This window comes from Trachemys scripta, chromosome 13, assembly GCF_013100865.1.
Source record: "Trachemys scripta elegans isolate TJP31775 chromosome 13, CAS_Tse_1.0, whole genome shotgun sequence".
NCBI classification, from domain to species: domain Eukaryota; kingdom Metazoa; phylum Chordata; order Testudines; family Emydidae; genus Trachemys; species Trachemys scripta.
The window spans coordinates 20,712,211-20,731,641 of NC_048310.1; the positions used below are offsets into that span (position 1 = coordinate 20,712,211).

At 41.4% G+C, this 19,431-nt stretch overlaps 1 protein-coding gene across 1 annotated transcript in view; it reads left to right on the forward strand.

Moving 5' to 3' along the window:
- The window catches only part of PEPD (peptidase D), a 210,261-nt gene that overhangs the window by 60,882 nt on the left and 129,948 nt on the right, over positions 1-19,431 (forward strand). The window contains exons 8-9 of the mRNA XM_034788453.1: positions 6,415-6,490; positions 8,732-8,778. Of these exons, the coding sequence (XP_034644344.1) occupies positions 6,415-6,490; positions 8,732-8,778 (123 nt within the window). The remainder of the gene's footprint in view (positions 1-6,414; positions 6,491-8,731; positions 8,779-19,431) is intronic.

Consider the following 19,431-nt stretch of genomic DNA (forward strand, 5'->3'; position numbering starts at 1 on the left):
GGCCTTCATACCCCTGAGCTGTTCTGTCTTCCGCCTCCCCAGTTTAGGTCCTGGGGGCCTCCCTGGCTGAGTACCTACAGGAAAAAGGACAGACTAGGAGTTGACACCGGTCGTCTTCCCGTTCATCTGCTCAGCCTGGCACTTCCAGTAACCAAGGAAGCCAGAAACAGGCATTTTGAGAGTACGCTCGAGGACGGCGCTGTCATATCCCAGTATCTACCCTCCTACGCTTTCCTCAACCACCTGTGCCCCTTCCAGTCGGCCTGGTCATGGCTGACCTTGGACCATTGGATGCTCAACATAATATCTTCAGGTTACACTCTGCAGTTCGTGGCTGACCCTCCCTCCCAACTTCCTTCCCTGTCACTTTTCAGGGACCCTTCTTACAAGAACCTTCTGCACCTGGGGGCAAAGGAGGAGATCCCTCAAGACATGAAAGGGAAAGGTTTGTACTCCTACTTTCTACTCCCAAAAGCAAAAGGGGGCCTCAGACCCATTCTGGACCTGTGTCCCCTCAACAAGTATCTCAAGAAGTTGAAGTTTCACATGGTCTCCCTGGCCTCCATCATCCGCTCCCTAGATCTGGGAGACTGGTATGCCGCCCTCGACCTGAAGGACGCATATTTTCCCAAGACACAGACGCTTCCTCCATTTTTGTTTGGCCAGTGCCATTTCCAGTTCACTGTGCTGTCCTTCGGTCTCTTGTCAGCCCTGAGAGTGTTCACAAAGTGCATAAAGCCAGTGGCCGCTTACCTGAGGCATTGAGGTGTTCAAATTTACCCATACCTCAACGACTGGCTAATAAATGGTTGGTACCGGGATCGGGTGTGTCGTCATCTTGATCTGGTTTGCTCCACCTGCCACAGCCTGGGGCTATTAATAAATGAGAAAAAGTCAACCTTAGTTCCAGCGCAGTACATAGAGTTCATTGGAGTGCTCTTTGTTTCTACACAGGCCAGAGCCTTCCTCTCCGAGGCCTGGTTACGAGCCATGGCGGACCTGATCTCGTACATTTAAGTCCACTCTCTCACCACCGCTCATACTTGTCTGCGGTTGTTGGGCCACATGGCAGCCTGCACTTATGTGGTCTGGCTCATGCAACTCCACCTCAGGCTCCTGAGGGTGTGGCTAGCATCAGTCTACATCCCCAATAGAAAGATCATGGACCATGTAGTCAGCGTCCCGGACCATGTACTATTATCACTCGCACAGTGGCAGAATCTTCCATCGGTGTTGAAGGGAATTCCCTTCATGGCTCCATCCCCATCGGTGACCCACATCTTTGATGCCTTGGACCTGGGGTGGGGAGCCTACCTGGGTGATCTCAGCATGCAAGGTCATTGGTCTAGTCACGATCGCTCCTTACACATTAATGTCAGGGAGCTCAGAGCAGTTCTGAAGGAACTTCTGCCAAGCCTTCCTACCTCACATAAAAAGCAGGGTGGTTCAGGTCCTGACGGACAGTACAGCAGCTATATTCTATATCAACAAGCAAGGTGGAGCCAGATCATCTGCCCTTTTGCCAAGAAGCCCTCGGGCTTTGGGGCTTCTTTGTGCAACACAACATCCATGTCATAGCCGCACACCTCCCCAGGGCCAGGAACACTTTGGCAGATCGCCTCAGCATTACCTTCTTGTCTCACCATGAGTGCTCCCTCCATCCAGAAGTGTTTAGCCTTGTCTTCCAGAGATGGGGGACTCCCCGGGAGGATCTGTTCACATCGAGGCAGAACAGGAAGTGCCATGTTTTCTGCTTGATTTAGGGGATTGACAGAGGCTCACTGTCAGATGCTTTTCTGCTCCTGTGGTTGGGGGCTCTGATGTACGTCTTCCCTCCAGTGCTGTTAATTCAGAGTCCTCATGAAGATCAAGCAGAACAGGGCGAAGATGATCCTCATAGCACTGGCTCGTCCACACTAGCACTGGTTCGGCACGCTGCTAGACCTCTTAGTGGCTCCTCCGTTCCAGCTACTGCTCCAGCTGGACCTGCATGGTCCCAAAACCATGGTAGTCTTCTGCATCCGAACCTGACGGTGCTACACCTGACAGCTTGGATGCTGCATGGTTAAATGCGGAGGAGCAGGAGTGCTCAGCTGGTGTCCAACAGGTCCTGTTGGGCAGCAGAAAAAGCCCTCCACCAGAGTAACTTACCTGGCCAAATGGAAGCGGTTTGCTTGTTGGTCCTCAGATAAAGGCATTCGGCCCAAGCAGGCCTCGCTGCAATTAATCCTGGACTACCTTCTGCATCTCAAGCTCCACAGCCTGTCCTTTTCATCTGTTAAGGTCCACTTCGCCACTACCTCAGCTTTCCATTCACCACTTGAGGGTAGGTTGATTTTTGCTCAGTACATGACTGCTAGGTTCCTCGAGCGCCTCTACATGCAAGTCAGGGACCCTGTCCCTCTGTGGGACCTGAATCTTGTGCTGTCACAGCTTACGGGACCCTCCCTTTGAGCCTCTGGCTTCCTGTTCTCTCCTTCTCCTTTCCTGTAAGGTCACGTTCTTGGTTTCAATAACATCTCTGAGTCTCTGAGATTAGGGTGCTTACCTCGGAACGGTCTTTTACAAAGACAAGGTTTAGCTGTGACTACACCCGGCTTTCTTGCCTAAGGTGATCTCACAGTTTCATACAGGCCAGGACATTTACTTACCTGTATTTTTTCCAAAGCCGCATAATTGAAGGAGGAGCATAGGTTGCATTTCCTAGACGTCAGGAGGGTGCTAACCTTCTACATTGAAAGAACCAAGCCATTCTGCAAGTCAATGCAATTGTTTCTCATGGTGGCCAACAGGATAGAAGGTCATCCAGTGTCTGCTCAAAGAATTTCTTCTTGGATCACTACCTGTATTCGCTGCTGCTACAATCAGGCAAAGGTGCCCCCTCCAACATTTGTAACGGCCCAGTCAACCAGAGCGTAAGCCTCGGGCAGCTTTCCTACCCCAAGAGCCTATCAGGACATCTATAGGGCAACCACCTGATCGTCCGTCCACACATTTATGTCCCATTACACACTTACCCAGCAGGCCTACTTCAGTAGATCAGTGCTGCAAGCCGCAAAACCTTGAATTCTGAGCTCACTAGTGAGGATACTGCTTGTGAGTCACCTAGAATGAGCAAGCACTAAAAGAAGAAAAAATGGTTACCTACCTTTTCGTAATTGTTGTTCTTCGAGATGTGTTCTCATGTCCATTCCATTATCTGCCCTCCTGCCCCTTCTGTCGGAGTTGCCGGCAAGGAGGAACTGAGAGGGCGTAGGACCAGCAGTGCCTAATATACCAGCACATGACTGCAGCACTCAAGGGGCACCACAGCCCACCCTATGGATACCACTAAGGCAAAAATCTCCAATAACTATGCACGGCGCACACACACCTAGAATGGAATGAACATGAGCAACACATCTTGAAGAACAACTGTATATTCTGCAGTTGCATTAGCTTGAGCCAGTAAACAATTTTTTTCCATTCAAATATTAATGAAAGTATGCATATTTGGCCACAAGCTATTTTTAATAGGATGCTTAAGTCCATATTAGTACACAAATACAGTATTTTCTTCTCCTTACTAGGGAGAATTATCTTAAAGCATAAATATTCATTATTGAAAATAGTAGGACTTTCACCATTTGGCTTTGTCTTGCAATGTGAAACTCACTGCTCTTTACAGAAATCCAGAGAAACTGGACTTCGTGCAGGGAAATGATGAGGGGCTTGGAGGAAGAGAAAGGGATATCCTGCATCCAAAGCCCACAAAGCAGGCTGAAGCCCCTCCATGGTTGCTACCCTAATCTGCTGGCTGGAATATAGTCAGCTGTCTTTCTGCACTCTGTACCTGGAGATTTTGACCCATGTAATCATAAATTCAATAGCCCAACAACCCCATCCAAGGAAGTCTTCTCGGGTCTGATACAGATCACCACTACCACCACCATCACTGTGGCTTGGAGTGCAGAGGTTTCTGGGCAGTTGCACTGCCTGCAGCCTCCCCTCATGGCAAGAACTTGTGTAGCAACACTTCACTTGTATAGTGCAGAGGGCCTTGTGATGGCCCTTCAAGTGAACGGATATTTCCTATAGAGTTGCAGTGTTTAAATACCTAGAAACAAGGGTGGTAAATGCTACAGAAATACCTATAAATAAAACTAACACTAAATAGGATCTCCTTTATGCAAAAGACAACATAAAAGTTATTGTGTAAAGCAGAACAAAGTTTTAGATAAATGTCTTGACAATAAAGCTTTGTGATCTATTGAGGTAGAGTGGGTTTTAGTCCATACCGTTTGCATATGCAGTTGAGCAGTTAGTAATTTGTCAGGAGCTGATCTCAGTAGGGATTAGACATTAAACTATGAAATAAACTATTTGTGAGGCACCTAAAGATTACATATACTGTATATTGAAAGCAATAAAAAGGCAGATCAAACAGGTCTTAAATTGTCCTACTAGCACCTTTTTGGTTTTCCAAAGAACACTATCAGAAATCTATAAACTGGTACTGCCTCAATCTTACAAGAATATAGTTAAGCTGCTATTCCATGTGTCTTCTCCAAAATAGAGCAATTTATCTCCTTACCTGTGGCTGGAATGGGAGAATCTTATACCATTTTGAATTCTTCTCTGGTTTTTCATCCATTCTAAAACACGATTTTTGAATGGTTTATTCCAGTGGTAAAATTCTCATTGTGCTTAATAATTATTTTGTGTTATTTCCTAAGTTGTCAAGAAAAATCTAACCTATTTCCCCTTTTCCATGTTTCTGTTTATAACAGAATTTCAGTCTGTATCAGCAGTTTTATGGAAAGTGCCTTGATTGTCACCAGTAAATATTATTTTTGAATGAAATGCACTATGTCCCGCCATCTCAAATAATTCTTCACTTGCAGTCAAGTCTATGGAGAACTTCTCCTGTCACACACACATTGTTGGATGAATAAACAATTTCTGAATTTCATTAAAGCAAACCATGGGAACACAAATATTTAGGCTTGGCAGAATTATTATTATTTTTTAAATAATTTTGACAGATAAGACTATAATCTTTAAACATTTTTATCGACTTAAATTTTCACAGTTTTGGATAATTATTGGGGGGCAGGCAAGTATTTAATGACAGCAGACATTAAGATTTAAAAAGTTAAAGCTTTATAACTCTTAAAACAGATATTGTCAACATATAAAATACACAAATTAAATATTCTTAAATCAATAAATCATACCTATTTTGAAATATATTTTTGTTAGTTTGTGTGTATATGATAAAGCTGACATTTACAGACATTTATTGATTAAAAATCTAACCCTTCCAAGCCTACAAATGTAGATCCTGTTATTCCAAAATAGCATAAACATAGCAAGGTTAAAATAAAAAAGGTAAATGTGGATGACAATTTCAGTACATGGCTGAATTATGATAATTTACAATCAAGGCACATGCTTAAGTTAAATTTGAAAACAAAATTTAAACATCTCCACAAAACTCAATAGATGTAGTTCTAATATGGGCAGTGCTCTCTGCTTTGACAGTATAAAAAAGACACTTTAAGGTTGCTTTTGAGATGGACATATGAATGGTGTGAAAACATGAAATCCTTAATGTGTAAAAAAAGAATGCAATTTTAATGGAAGAATACGTAATTATCTGCACAGTGTAGATCATATCAAAGTTACTTTTTCTTGAAACATGCAATAAAAAGCACCATAGACTTAATTAAAAGTATATTTTTAACTAATCTCAAGGATTTTGAGTATTGAGACTCATAAGTGTATACACATACGTTATTCTATACCTGAGTATTGCTTGGAAACAAGAATTCTGAATGAGTAGAGTGGCCTTAATTACTCTTTCCTTTTGTTACTCTTTTATATCAAATGACTGTCCTGTTTGTTTTTTCTTTGATGCACTGAAAATAAAAAGGAGTTTGGGTTGTGCTGCATACAAGCACTTGGAGTCATGGGAAATTCCATAATGTAAAAACAGTTTTGTATTGTGTTAAAAATAAATCCGGTGTAGAAATGTTCTGTTTGAAATAGTGTTTGACCCATGACTAAGCGAAAAGCAATGCATTTTTTTAGTTAATGTACACTATATCAGATTTAGAAAACGTTGATTGGGCAAAATTTATGCTCAATATTATTAAAATAATGCAAGTATGTTAAAATGCATGTGACTGCCTTTGCAAGCTTGCTGTGTTAATGGCAAATTAATGCCAACAAAACATTTTCATCTAAAAATGTTCCTTATGTCCTGTTACTTATAATATCTTTTCACTTTAGAAGCATATTTGGTCTAATTCTACCGTAGGTTTACATATTATTTCCCTTGATTATTTTTTGTTTTATTCTGTTAAGTTAGTCTGCTGATTTGCATGAAAAATGACTAACCTACCCTCATTCCTTGTATTCTTTTCTTTGAAGTCGTGTGATTAAGACAGACATGGAGTTGGAAGTTCTGCGCTACACCAATAAAATATCCAGTGAAGCTCATAAAGAGGTAATGGATCCTTTACTGTTAATAATTTTTGCTCTTAGTGTAACTGTAGTATTCAGAAAATGTTCCCAGCAACCTGAATTGCTTAGTAATGAAATAATGGAAGAGCGGGATAGAAAGAGAAGGATAATAGCCCTCCTGTTATAGCCTTATAATACACCTTACATTGTCCTTGAGCTCACTGGCTTACTTGTGATGTGGAGGAAATGAAGTTTTTTGGGACAAGAGGCTGGAGTGTCAGTGGAAGGTGACTGTTTGCAATCTATGTAGTCACTATGTTCAGGTACCTCCCATGCATTTGTGGAAGAGGCCAGCAGGTTTCTGACCTGTTCCATTGTGGGATCTGTGCACAGTCTGCATAGTCCAGATTGCTTGTAGCCTGGGACAGTCAGCAGTTGCTGTCTGAGAGAGTTTTTCATTGCCTTTGGTTGATCAGCTCAGCAGAGGACGGGCGCCTCACTGTTGAGACTGTCAGATCAGGATAGGGCAAATGTTCACTCATGCCCAGTTGAATGTCAAGAGGAATTTTAACTCAGACCCACTGTTTTCGTTGAGGTCTTTGGGAGTGAGTCTGTCTCAGTTGCTAACTTCAGACAGCACTGGGCCAGCAATAAGACTTTCAATCAAAGGTTATAAATTGCTGACATTTTTATACTATTCTAGCATGTGAATTTCTTCCCTGAGGAGAGAAGTCAATGAAGGATTCCAGTGGAGCCTGCCATTCCATGGTTGCCTGGTCTTAATTCCCCTCTGGGTTCTTCATTTAATTCACTTGCAGCCAGGAGTTTTAGCATAATGTTCCCCCTCTTAGAGCCTAATGTATTAAGTTCACACAAAATATACAGTTCTTTTGGCCCTTACAGGCTGAAATCCTTCTTTCCTCCCCCTTTCCCATTTCTCTTACTTCAAGGTTTCAAACTCCTCCCCTGTCTGCTGTCCGGTTCCCTCTGATTATCCCCACTTTGGCCTCAGAACCTCTCTGAAGAGACTTTCCCGTAGGTCTTTTCTAGCCCCAATCCCTGGGCCCAAACATCTTTTGCCCTTGGGACAGGGTCTCCAGGGTGCACCTTCCTGGAGCTGTTCTTGACCCCTGGGAGATTTCCCTAGACCAGGGGATCTCAACCTTTTTTTTTTTTTTTTTTTTTTTTTTCCGGGGGGGCCCCCCCCCCCCCCAACAGTCTATAAAAACTCCACAGCCCATGTGTGCTGCCAGAACTAGTTTTCTGCATATAAAAGCCAGGGCTGGTGTTCGGGGGTAGCAAGCAGGGCAACTGCGGGGTCCCCTGTGGTCTGGAGCCCCAGGCAAATCTAAGTTGCTCAGGCTTTGGCTTCAGCCCCAAGTGGCAGGGCTCAGGGCCCTGAGCTTCAGCCCTGCACAGCGGGGCTTTGGCTTTCCATCCTGGGCCCCAGTGAGTCTAATGCTGGCCCTGCTTGGTGGGATCCTCTGAACTGCTCATGGCCCCCTAGGGAGCTCCGGACCCCTGGTTGAAATCCACTGCCCTAGATCACTAATATGCTGGCTGACCACAGGAGAGCCTCCTTTCAGGTTTCTCCTCACTCTACGATCCCTCTCTGAGCTAAGAGCACTTTTTTTTAATTCTCAGCAGGTGATCACTTGATTCAAGCACCTGATTATCATCCTCCTTTTAACAAGTCTGTCTTCTCTGAGATTTTTATCTCTAGCAGCTGCCTAAAACCTTCATAATAAAGGCAACTCTCAATGAAAGAAAACTGCTAAAAATAAAATATCTCAGTGAACATCTTGGTTTCAGATGATGAAATCCAGATGTGGAATCTCTTTTGTGGGGAGAAAAACCACATGCCAACTTCAGTAACTTTCTTCAGTGACTATAGTATTGTAATTAAAAAAAATTTAAAGCTGTTCCATATTTCACTTCCCTCCGTGTTTTACAAAAGTGAACCCCTTTTGTACCAAATCCAATAGAGCTTTCAGAATTAAGTTTTGACTTTGGTAGTATTTTGATTATCCGTGTCATTTTATTCAGGTACACTTAAAACTACTGAGCTTATTTTATTGCATGAAATTGCAACTATTCATAACTATTAAAATAATAGAGTTTGATTTCTAACCTGATTTTTCATATATTTTAATATAGATTTATAGGTAAATGATGTATATAATATATTTTTAAAATATAGGTTCCCTGAAAATCAGTCATTAAGTAATATTATCTTAATATACCTTCTTACTAAGAATGTCCCATGTTAATATGTATCCCATAGGTAATGAAGGCAATAAAAGTGGGTATGAAAGAATACGAGATGGAGAGGTAAGAGTGCCTCTTTCTGCATTTATGATAAAAATAGAAAAAAGTATTTAACAGTAAAAGCAACAGTTGAGGAAAAGCAATAACATTGACTGAAGGGAGATTGAGAGCTCATTGCTGTTTCAAGATTGTGTTTGAAGCATTATTTTTATTATTTACAAGAGGCATTTCATCAGTTTCAGCCATGTCATTGATGGTGGTTGATTATCTTTGGATATGACTTAGTGCAGGATAATTCTGTTCTTAGACTTTCTGTAATTTACAGAAACTTTACAAAATAACCAGTATTATTGCTTGAATGCATCCAATAAAAGTTTTAGGGGTAAAACATTGCCATTATGCCTGTTATGCTTACAGGGCTACACATGCGTATTTGAGGAGCTCATAAAATGTTCCGAGGTGCTCAGTTACATTTCAGCTACAATTAGAGGCAGCATTGCTTACCCTGTGAGCTTCACTATGCTTGACCTGTGATGGAAGGATGAGGGGCTCACCCTCTTAGGCTCACATTAGCTAGTGGGTATTATCACGTTTCTTGAGACAAATCATTTGGAGTACTATGCATGTACCTATGTATTCAGTAATAACATGTACTATGTGAGACATTATTTCTGTCTTTTGACCTTGCCTGAAACCAGAATGAAACTTGTCATATAGTATACTAGGATTAATGCAACAAATGAAATCTGAAGCTAGACGGCAACAGTGTTTACCAAACCACTGAAAGAAAAGGTAAATTTGAAATGGGAGCGTTGTAGGATGTTACCAGGTTTAGAGTACTGGACAGCCATTTAAATAAGGGTTTGACTTCTGTTAATTGAATAGACTAGTGGCATGTCTAGATATGAAGGTGATAAATTTTCAACTTCTTTATCAAAATTTCATCCATTAGCTCATCAGCAATGTAACTGTCCTCAAAATTGCTTTATAAAAATGTCCATAGTAGCAATAATATTTAATATTTACACCGCGTTTTCCATCTTCAAAGTACTCACCAATTGTGAGATATTTCTCAGACATCTGTCTTTCTTGACAGTTGTCTGCAGATTCCAGAAAGACTTGTATTTTGCTATATTACAGAGGTAAATTGCTGGTCAAAATAAGGCAGATCAAGGGATCCTGATATTTGATATCTTTAAGAATTAGGGCATAAGGCCTCTAATTCTACTGAAGAGTAAACAATATAGGCAAGCAAACCACAGTTATTTCTAAATAATAAAATATTTTAATAAAACATACCTGCTCTATTGAATATGCTTTAAACTGTTTTGCTGAGTACAATTACATATCCTTCAAAAGCTAATGGGGAACAGCTCATAATATGTGTGCGTGCACACTTTGTTCACCCACTCCCAACTGTAAACATCTACAGTAAAATTCTGGCTTCACTGAAATCAGTGGGAGTTCTATCAATGCCTTCAGTGGTGCCAGGATTTCACCCCTAGCACCTTTGAACATTATGATCCTGGTAATCCAGTGTTAAAACTACATGAGGGATTCAAATACACGCTCTATATTTCAGGGCAGAGCATCTGATTTCTCAGTTTTCTCTGTAGCTAGCTTCTCCCATACATTTCCATTTTCAACAGATTACTTGCTGCTGATGATAAAAAGGGATGTAGGCAACTGCCTATTAAACCCTTTTAAAATTGCCTTCTGTTCTTCCATTTTGATACATTAGACTTTTTGAAAGAGGTTGAGGTCATTCTATGATGAAAGAGGTCTCAGTGGGCTACCTGTATGATGTCGGCCTTTGTTATCACACTGGATGTTTCTACAACTACAGTTAGAACTTGAGCTTCCACTGTTATGCAGAATATCTTGCATGCTTCAGCTTTCATCATCTGATCACTGTTCCAGAAAGAAGAAAGTGAATAATTTAAAAAATTTCTGAACCCTTTTGGGTAAGAGGCATGTCAATAAAGTATAAGGGAATACAATTTTAGAAAGAGGCCAGGAGATTACTCAGACTGCATGCAAATACACCAGTTAATGTGGTCTAATATATGAAATGTCAAAGAATTTAAAAAATATGTATAGAAAGATGTCCAGAACATACATAGTAGCCTTTTAAGCTGTTGATTCTGTTCAGCAACAAGCAGCTTGCACCCTGCAACTTAATCTACGAGAAATATATACCTTAGATAGTAGCAAAGAGTCATTGCCAAGTAAGTTATCATTTAAGCAGATCAAACTTTCCTTAAGAGAATAAAGAAGTTTAAGTCCGTGTGAAGAAGTTATTTTTCACTCTCCCACACCCTCATCCCAGGAATTTAGTTGTCACTCTGCTGGCTTTCTGAACTATTTTTGCCAAATTCCACCTTTGTGTACACGTGCACAAATCCAATCAGTGGCTGTGGGTTTTGTGCGAAGATGTTTGAAAACAGACATTGACCCTTACATATACATGTCTTGGAAAACAGGTTTATAAAACACTTTTTTCATATTGCTTTACTGTATGTGTACCTGTGTGAGCACATATGATCTACACCTGCCTTCTGGCAGGAGGAGTGGGGTAGCCATGCCAGCTCTTTTCCCTCCTTTCAGGTCCTGAAGGGTTGTCTTTCCCTTGCTATTTTGATCAAATATCCCTCCCACTGAGATGTAGGGGATAGCAGAAAGTTTTATTATAGTCTAGAAAACTTTTTATATAATAAGCAATATAAAGAAAGTATATTTCCATTTCTATGATTTTTGGATCATTCTCTGAGAATTAATTGGAAGGAAGTACAGTAAATTGTGGCAAACTCTCTAGATAATCATCTTTTATTACTAGGGTTGAAAGCTAACTTCAGAAATATGCTGAAAATATTCTGTATGATTAAGGCTTAGTGAATGATGTTAAACCAGAAACACATTAGTACAGAGGTATATCAAAAGATCAGCATATTTAACTTCAGGCACAGTCAACCCCCCCTTTTTTTAACTTGATGTTCTTTAACTTTAATAACTGAACAGTTAACTTTAGAGAAAGAGTCATGCCAGTTATCTACAAATAGTAATTCAAAGCATGAACATAAAACTGTTTCTGTAGATCATGCTTTGGATTTGCTCTGGCAGGGTTAATTAATATTGGTGATTATCTGGTATTTTAATTGAAATAGCTCTTTATGATCAAGGTGTAGTACAGCCAATACATTGTTAAACTACAACAAAAGGTTACCAGAAATCTGTTTAGCGTAGGAGAAAACGTAATGAAGTAATAAAAGCCCAGTAGTTCAGTCAAGCTGTTCTACATAAATGTATCTATAAAACTATTTCGGCTGAAAGTGCTGATTAGGAACCTATGATTATCTATTTTATCACCTTTTGAAATTATGCCAGTATCTGACCTTTCCTGTGCATCCATCCATGTTCACTAGTTTCCAGGTTACTGCTTTTCATCTGTTGTTTTTGTTAGTTTAATATTTAAAAAGTCAAATTATGACTACAGTGGTTTGAGCATTGGCCTGCTAAACCCAGGGTTGTGAGTTCAATCTTTGAGGGAGCCACTTAGGGATCTGGGGCAAAATCAGTATTTGGTCCTGCTAGTGAAGGCAGAGGGCTGGACTCAATGACCTTTCAAGGTCCCTTCCAGCTCTATGAGATAGGTATATATTATAATTTCTATTGCTTATTGGAAGAGGACGACAATTTGATATCTTTATTTTTACTTTATATTCTGTCAGTTTGATTTGATCATAAAGCAGTACAAAAACGCGTTGCAGTAACAGAGGAAGAGTGTAGAGAGGAACCAGTCTACTTTATCATAAGCGCAGTTCTATTTGCTGTTTTGTGTATTGATTTTTTCCCCCTTTCCCTGTCTGAATGTTGTCCATTGTGCTTGTAAGCTCCTCAGAGCAAGGTTCTATATCTGTAAAGTCCCTAGCAAATGAGTTCACACACATTTCTGTGCATATTAAACTATAGTGTACTTAATGTTGTTCCTGATAACGGGACAGAGTTAAAGACATAAACTGAAGGTCGGACTTGGATAGTTGGATGTTGGTATATGTAGCCACCTCTGAGTCCTTTGTAGTTGTGGAGACCAGGAGGATTGCAAAGCTGTTGTGCAGACAGCTTTAGGCTAGATTGTACCCTAGAGTCCCGGCCCTGTACTCAGGGCCGGCTCTAGGATTTTTGCCGCCCAAGGCAAAAACAATTTTGGCCGCCACCCCCCACCCCGTTCTTTAATTACCCCCACCCCTGGCACTGCCTCAACTCCGCCCCTTTTCCAAATTCCCAGCCCTGCCTCCTCCCCCCAGGCTCTCAAGCCTAGGAGGGAGGGAGGGAGGGGGAGCAGCGGCGCGCGAAACGGCCGCTCGGGATCTCCCCCTCCCTCCCAGGTTTGAGAGCCTGGGAGGCACGGGGAGACTCCGAGTGGCCGCGGCGCAGGCACCGCTTCTCCCCCTCCCTCCCCTGGCTCCCACGTCTGGGAGGGAGGGGGAGCAGCGGCGCGCAAAATGGCCGCTCGGGATCTCCCCCTCCCTCCCAGGTTTGAGAGCCTGGGAGGGAGGGGGAGACCCCGAGCCGCCGCGGCGCGCGAAACAGCTGATTTGTGCGCCGCTGCTTGAGAGCCTGGGAGGGAGGGCAAGTAGCGGCGCGCGAATCAGCTGTTTTGCGCGCCGTGGCAGCAGCAGCAGAGGTGAGCTAGGGCGGCTGGGGCACATTTTTAGGGGCAGCATTCTGGCGCTGGCCATGCCGCCCCTAAAAATGTGCCGCCCCAAGCACCAGCTTGTTTTGCTGGTGCCTAGAGCCGGCCCTGCCTGTACTGAAGATTGTGTGGGCACAGTTCCCAATGAAATATTGGGAGACAAATTGTGAGGAATGAAAGAAACTTGATTGATCCTACCATTTTGATCTACCACTGTTAATTCAAATTATGCCCTTAGTGGCACAAGAGCTGAGTACTGTCATATGCTACTGTAATAAAAATAATAAGGAATAAGCTTAAAAGTAAAGATAATTAAAACCCACTGTCTCATGGCAGTGACATTAAGAATAAAATACTGAGAAGACTACTAAAAAAAAATTTTTCTTTCCTGACTTGCAGTATTTACAGTATATTTCTACTCCCTACTTCACTTCACAGCTTGATAAACGGATTTGAGTTCTTTATCCTATATCCTTTTCAGTGTTGTCCCTGATTTCTAAGTCAAGAGTTTAGACTATGAGATGAGTTGCTGTCATATCTGTCAATGTTAAATTTCCACTATCTGTGAAGGTCTGCAAGCACTTTCACGGATTACAGCTCTCATCTTTTATTTATCTCTCTCTTCTGCTTCGTTGGAACAAACTGAAAAGGGAAAATAGCAAGACCCATTTTAGTTTCCTCTGGGTATTTTCCTTTTGCCAAACAGTTATTCTGGATTTTCTACTTTCTATCTTTTAGTTACTTTTGTTCTTTGAATGTTCTGGGAAAATCATATTGCTCACTACAGCAATTGATCTCTAAAATTTTTGTATTTAATTTTTCATGCTAAGCCCAATTTACAAATTTTGAATTTCATTTCGGTACAGTCTTGTAATTCCTCAACACGTTTTATATACATGATTAGTAAATAAAAATGACATTACATTTACTTACAGCAGACATAGAAACACCCCTCCCCCCAACTTCTACAAGATTGAGGAACGGTGAATTCAGCTGACAATAGCTTCTGATACAGGAACAGATGTTATATTGTTCCATGACTGCCAATGGTACTATGTATCTTACAGGTAGGAGTTGTTAGTACTGTGGAAGAGGCATGGAGGCATTTTGCTCCTGAAAACTGTAGGTCTCTTGCTGTGTAATTTTTAAAGATTGTGCATGTACCCTTCCCCCCCCCCCTTTTTTTTTTCTCCTATGAGAAGTATAAAGAAATCCCAAGAAATGTGTATGGAGGGGAGTAAATTTTATTCTTTAAATTTTTTCTTGTTTTATCTTTTCTGTTCCATAATGATACAGAATTCTGTCATATACCAGTTACCATGTGTGATGGTTTACTACATGTCTGCATGCGTCTGGACCAATCTGCAAACTCCATTTTGTTTTGTGAATGCCATTTTAATTATAAGACTATACTGTGCATACATTTATGCCTTTTACCCTTCAGCTTGTGCTGAAACCTCGAGTGCGGTATCAGTAAAAATTCTTGCACCTACTGGAGGAAATCAATGCCCTGTTCAAATGTCGGTACCAGATGATACCCAGAAGATCCAGCTCTGCCAGATGGGCTTGTAACCAAGCCAGAGCATCACCTGATGAGGGGTTTGAAGCAACTGAAGGAACTGCAACTTTATTTAAAACAAAACAAAAAAACTTGCTTCAGGAAGAAGGGGAGGGAGCAAAGCAGGCCCAGAAGCAAGTCTGTGTAGTAATAAAAGGAGAGGAGGAATCCTGGACCTTCTAAAAAAGACACTAACCAAATCCCAAAGGGCTCTTGGGGTGACGAGGAAACTGAGGAAGGGATTTGTGTGAAGGATTCGTTTTCCATAGGTCATATCTATTTTGTGCTGTCTAAGAGTAAAGTGTGTGTGTGTGTGTGTGTGTGTGTGTGTGTGTGTGTGTGCTTAGAAATTACTTTGTAGAATCTGTGGTGCTTGCTTTCACTGCCTTAGTCCCAAAGAGACAAACGGTAAAGCAGAGGATACACAGCTTCAGTGGAATTCTGGGAGCGTGTATTAGCTATTGGAGAGGTTTATAAGAGCAAGCACTAGTTTCAGGACCTAGGCAATTGGACTTCAAGTTCTTCACAGAGGTGTCAGATACAGGATCTGCATCTAGAGTGTGCATAGAGGCCTAGAGCTAGAGAGAGATGGAGTAACCTTCCACCACCGGAGCTCTTCTAGAGTTTTAACACCATGGATTTAATTTTTCACTATGTTGGATTAGATTATAAACTCTTTGGGGCAGGGGACATCTTTTGTTCTTGTTTGTACAGCACCTAGCACAATGGAGTCTTTGTCCATGACTGGGTTCCTATGTATAACTGCAATACAAAAATTTATAACAAATTGAACTTAATGCTGAGTTCTATGCAAGTTTTTTTTTTTTTTGTAGAAGGTTGTGATATAGACATTGTTGGTTTGATGCTGGGAACTGAGGCCAGTGGGAGTGCGGGGGCACCATTCGGGGTGGGGCAAAGGCAGTATGCAGAGCCACCTGCCACGTCTCTGCCTAGGAGCAGCAGGGACAGGTCGTCGCTTGCAGGGAGCAGCCCAAGGTGAGCGACCCCCGGATCTGGCACCCCGAAACCCTTTCCGCGCCCCAACCTTTTGCCAGCCCCGCACTACCCGGACTATAAACCGCCATTTAATGAAGATCAGAAATGCCAATTTATGGAGCTTTTTAGTTGGTGAAGTGCTGGATAAAACCCCTTTTACTGTAGTTAAAAAGGTTTTCCTAATATCTAATGTGCCCGATCCAAGTTTAAAGTTGTCATTGTACTGTCCGACACTCTTCTATTTTGGCACTTTTTGGCACTTACAATATTTCATTATTATTTTTCTGTTGCTTACCCTTCTAGAGACCAAAGGGTACAGAGCCTTGATTTTTATCTAGATTTTCAGTCTGATTGAAAATGACCAGCAATATAAACCTGTAGCTCTTTCTTTGAATACATATAAACTCAAACATGTCTACAGTAGTAGAAGAAGCAGCAGCTTTTTTTTCCACATTAGTGATGTCTTCAATTTTTATTGAATCTAGCATCAGGATGACATATTGAGCTAATTAGCATTACTAATGACAAGCTAAGATTGCAGATATGTGAAATGAAACTCATTGTAAAAGACAGCAGGCTGAGCTAATTATTCATTTGCTGTGGATTTTCTTCATGCCTGCTCAGACAAGTCAAAAGTAAAGATGCTACCATATGTGAGGCTTTATTGGCATTATGAATTTAAGTTTTAAAATGTACTTTAATTGCTGTGCAACTGGAGAGATCAACATTTTATATTTGTTCCTCTTCTTTCTGTGACCAGAACTGGTACATAATTGTGCTCTGTCAATGGAAGTCCTGACAACTTCAGAGTGGAATGTGTAGAATATTAAGATTGTCCATTAATAACAACTTGTCACTCGGTGACCTTCTTAATATCAAAAACATTCTAGAAAAGCTCAAAGAAAATGAGGTTCTGCTCCCCACTGCCACCATGCCCCCCTGCACACAATAAATTTTGTTACTCTGAGATGGGTCGGCGGGGGGGGAAACAGATGAAATGTGATGTTGTATGGCAGTGGTCTCCAACCTTTTTCGTCTGGCGGGCGCCAGATGACAAGCCAAGGAGGACCTTGGTGGCGGACAAGCATCCGCCGAAATGCCGCCGACAAGTGGCAATGTCAATAGGCGTCGCCGCCGAAATGCCGCCAAGAAGCAGCGTCATCCAGAGGCGTCGCCGCCGAAAATCGGCGGCATTCTGGCAGCAACGCCTCTGGATGACGCTGCTTCTCGGCGGCATTTCGGCAGATGCTCATCTGCCGGCCAGTACATGGGTGCACTTAGATGCATCGGAGGGCGCCATGGCGTCCACTGGCACCATGTTGGGGATCCCTGTTCTATGGAATCAAAGCCATTATGCTGCAATAGTGTTTCTCAATTAATCACAGCACTGATGATGTCTGTAAGACATGTACAGGAAATCTTATTTCTTCAGCCCCTCTCCCCAGCATAATTTTGACTATTTTTACTACAGTGAGAGTTAAATTGTTCCTTCACATATTGTGAGCACCTACTAAGTGTTATGGTCTTTATTACCCAAAGCGGAATAGTTTCATATCTCCTATATGAAAGAATACTAAACTCTTTCTTAAGAATAGTTAAAGTATTCAAAAATAGCATCAAGAGGTAAATTAAACTCTCATTTGGAAGTCTAAACTACTAGTACTAACTCAGAATTACAGTAAGGGCTCTCTTATAGTGTATTGTGTACAACACTCAGAACCTCTTAAACTTGAAACTGAAAATAAAGATTGTGAACCATAGTTGTTTCTCTGTATAGCCAGTGGTGATTATGTTGTCATTTTGGGTCACCGAACAGCACTCGTGTGTATTATGTGTTATGAGGGTGGCTGTGTATTTGCTAGGAAGCATAACTAAAGATGAAAGTTTAAGTAATTAATTATTTCTTAGAGGCAAATCCGCCCTCCCATGGTTTGAAACTTGCATAGGAAAAATGAAAATACATCTGGAATATCAAATTTGGCTAAATTAAAAACCATTTGTTTTTACCCTATTTGTTCTTCTGAATAATGAAATTTCCCTATGGTTCTTTGGAACATCTGTTAGATAATTACACTGCAGAAGTGGTACTTTAGCTCAGCTTCTAGAGCTAGGGCAAACGTGATTATGCTGCAAGCTTAAGTCCATGTTTTATAGAAAATCTCATTCGAGGCTCTGTTGCAGTCAAGTGCATAAAACTGTGACCCATGGATTGGTCCCTGTGGGAGCAATTATTCTTTACAGTGAGCTTTTTTTCAGCACTGAATATTATAAATGTCAGGAAAAAGTTTAACCCCAGTAACTCTAAAAGAATGTTTCCATATCTGCTGGTAAGAAGATCAGTGTTTAGTCTTTGCATCTACAGGATATTTCTGATTAAGCTTTTTTTTAAATCTGTCTTTTATCAACAACTCAAAAGTAAATTTTTTTAACTAAATTCTGTATCTTGTTTTGAAAACAAAATAGAGGGCTGGATCTGGCAGAGAATACATCATACACATCTGGGAAACCCAAGTTGGAAGCGCTCACTCATTCGGTGCATTGTGTATTGAGAAATAAATTTCCTTGCCTTCCAGTGACAGATGGGGAGAAAGTGGAGTGAGCACAGTGTTGCCTAGGAACACACGTTAGCATTTGATACCCAGTAGGAATCAGTGAACTGTTTTGGATTTAAAAAAAAAAAAGGAAGAAAAACATTAACATCTACAACTATTAGTCTAGAAGGGAGGGAAGAGGGTGGAGTGGGGATTCCATTGGCCTGATACCTGCCTCATATAGGCCTAAATCCTTTTTAGGAAGAGATTGCATTTATCTAGATTTTTAGGATGAATCTATCATAAGAATGCCCAAACTGGGGCAGACCAATCTAGCCAAGTATCATGTCTTCCAACAGTGACTGGTGCCAGACATTTCAGAGGTAATGAGGAGAACAGTGATCCATCTCCTGTCATCCAGTCTCAGATTCCGGCAGCCAAAGATTTAGGGACACTCAGAGCATGGGGTTGTGTCCCTGACTATGTTGGTTAATAACCATTGTTGGACCTATTCTCCATCAATTTATCGGATTCTTTTTTAAGCCTCATTATGCTTCTGGACTTCACAACATGCCCTTGCAATGAGTTCCACAGGTTGACTGTGTGTGGTGTGTGAAGTACTTTCTTATGTTTGTTTTAAACCTTCTACCTATTAAATTCATTGGTGACCTCTGCGTCTTGTATTATGTGAAGGGATAATAACACGTCCTTATTCACTTTCCCCACACCATTTGTGGATTTTATAGGCCTCTGGCATATTTTCCCCCACCCTTATTTGTCTCTTTTCTAAACTGAACAGTCCCAATCTTTTTAATCTATCCTCATATGGAAGCTGTTCAGTACCCCTAATCAATTTTGTTGCCCTTCTCTGAGCTTTTTCCAATCTCTCTCTCTCTCTCTCTCTCTCTCTCTCTCTCTCTCTCTCTCTCTCTCTCTCT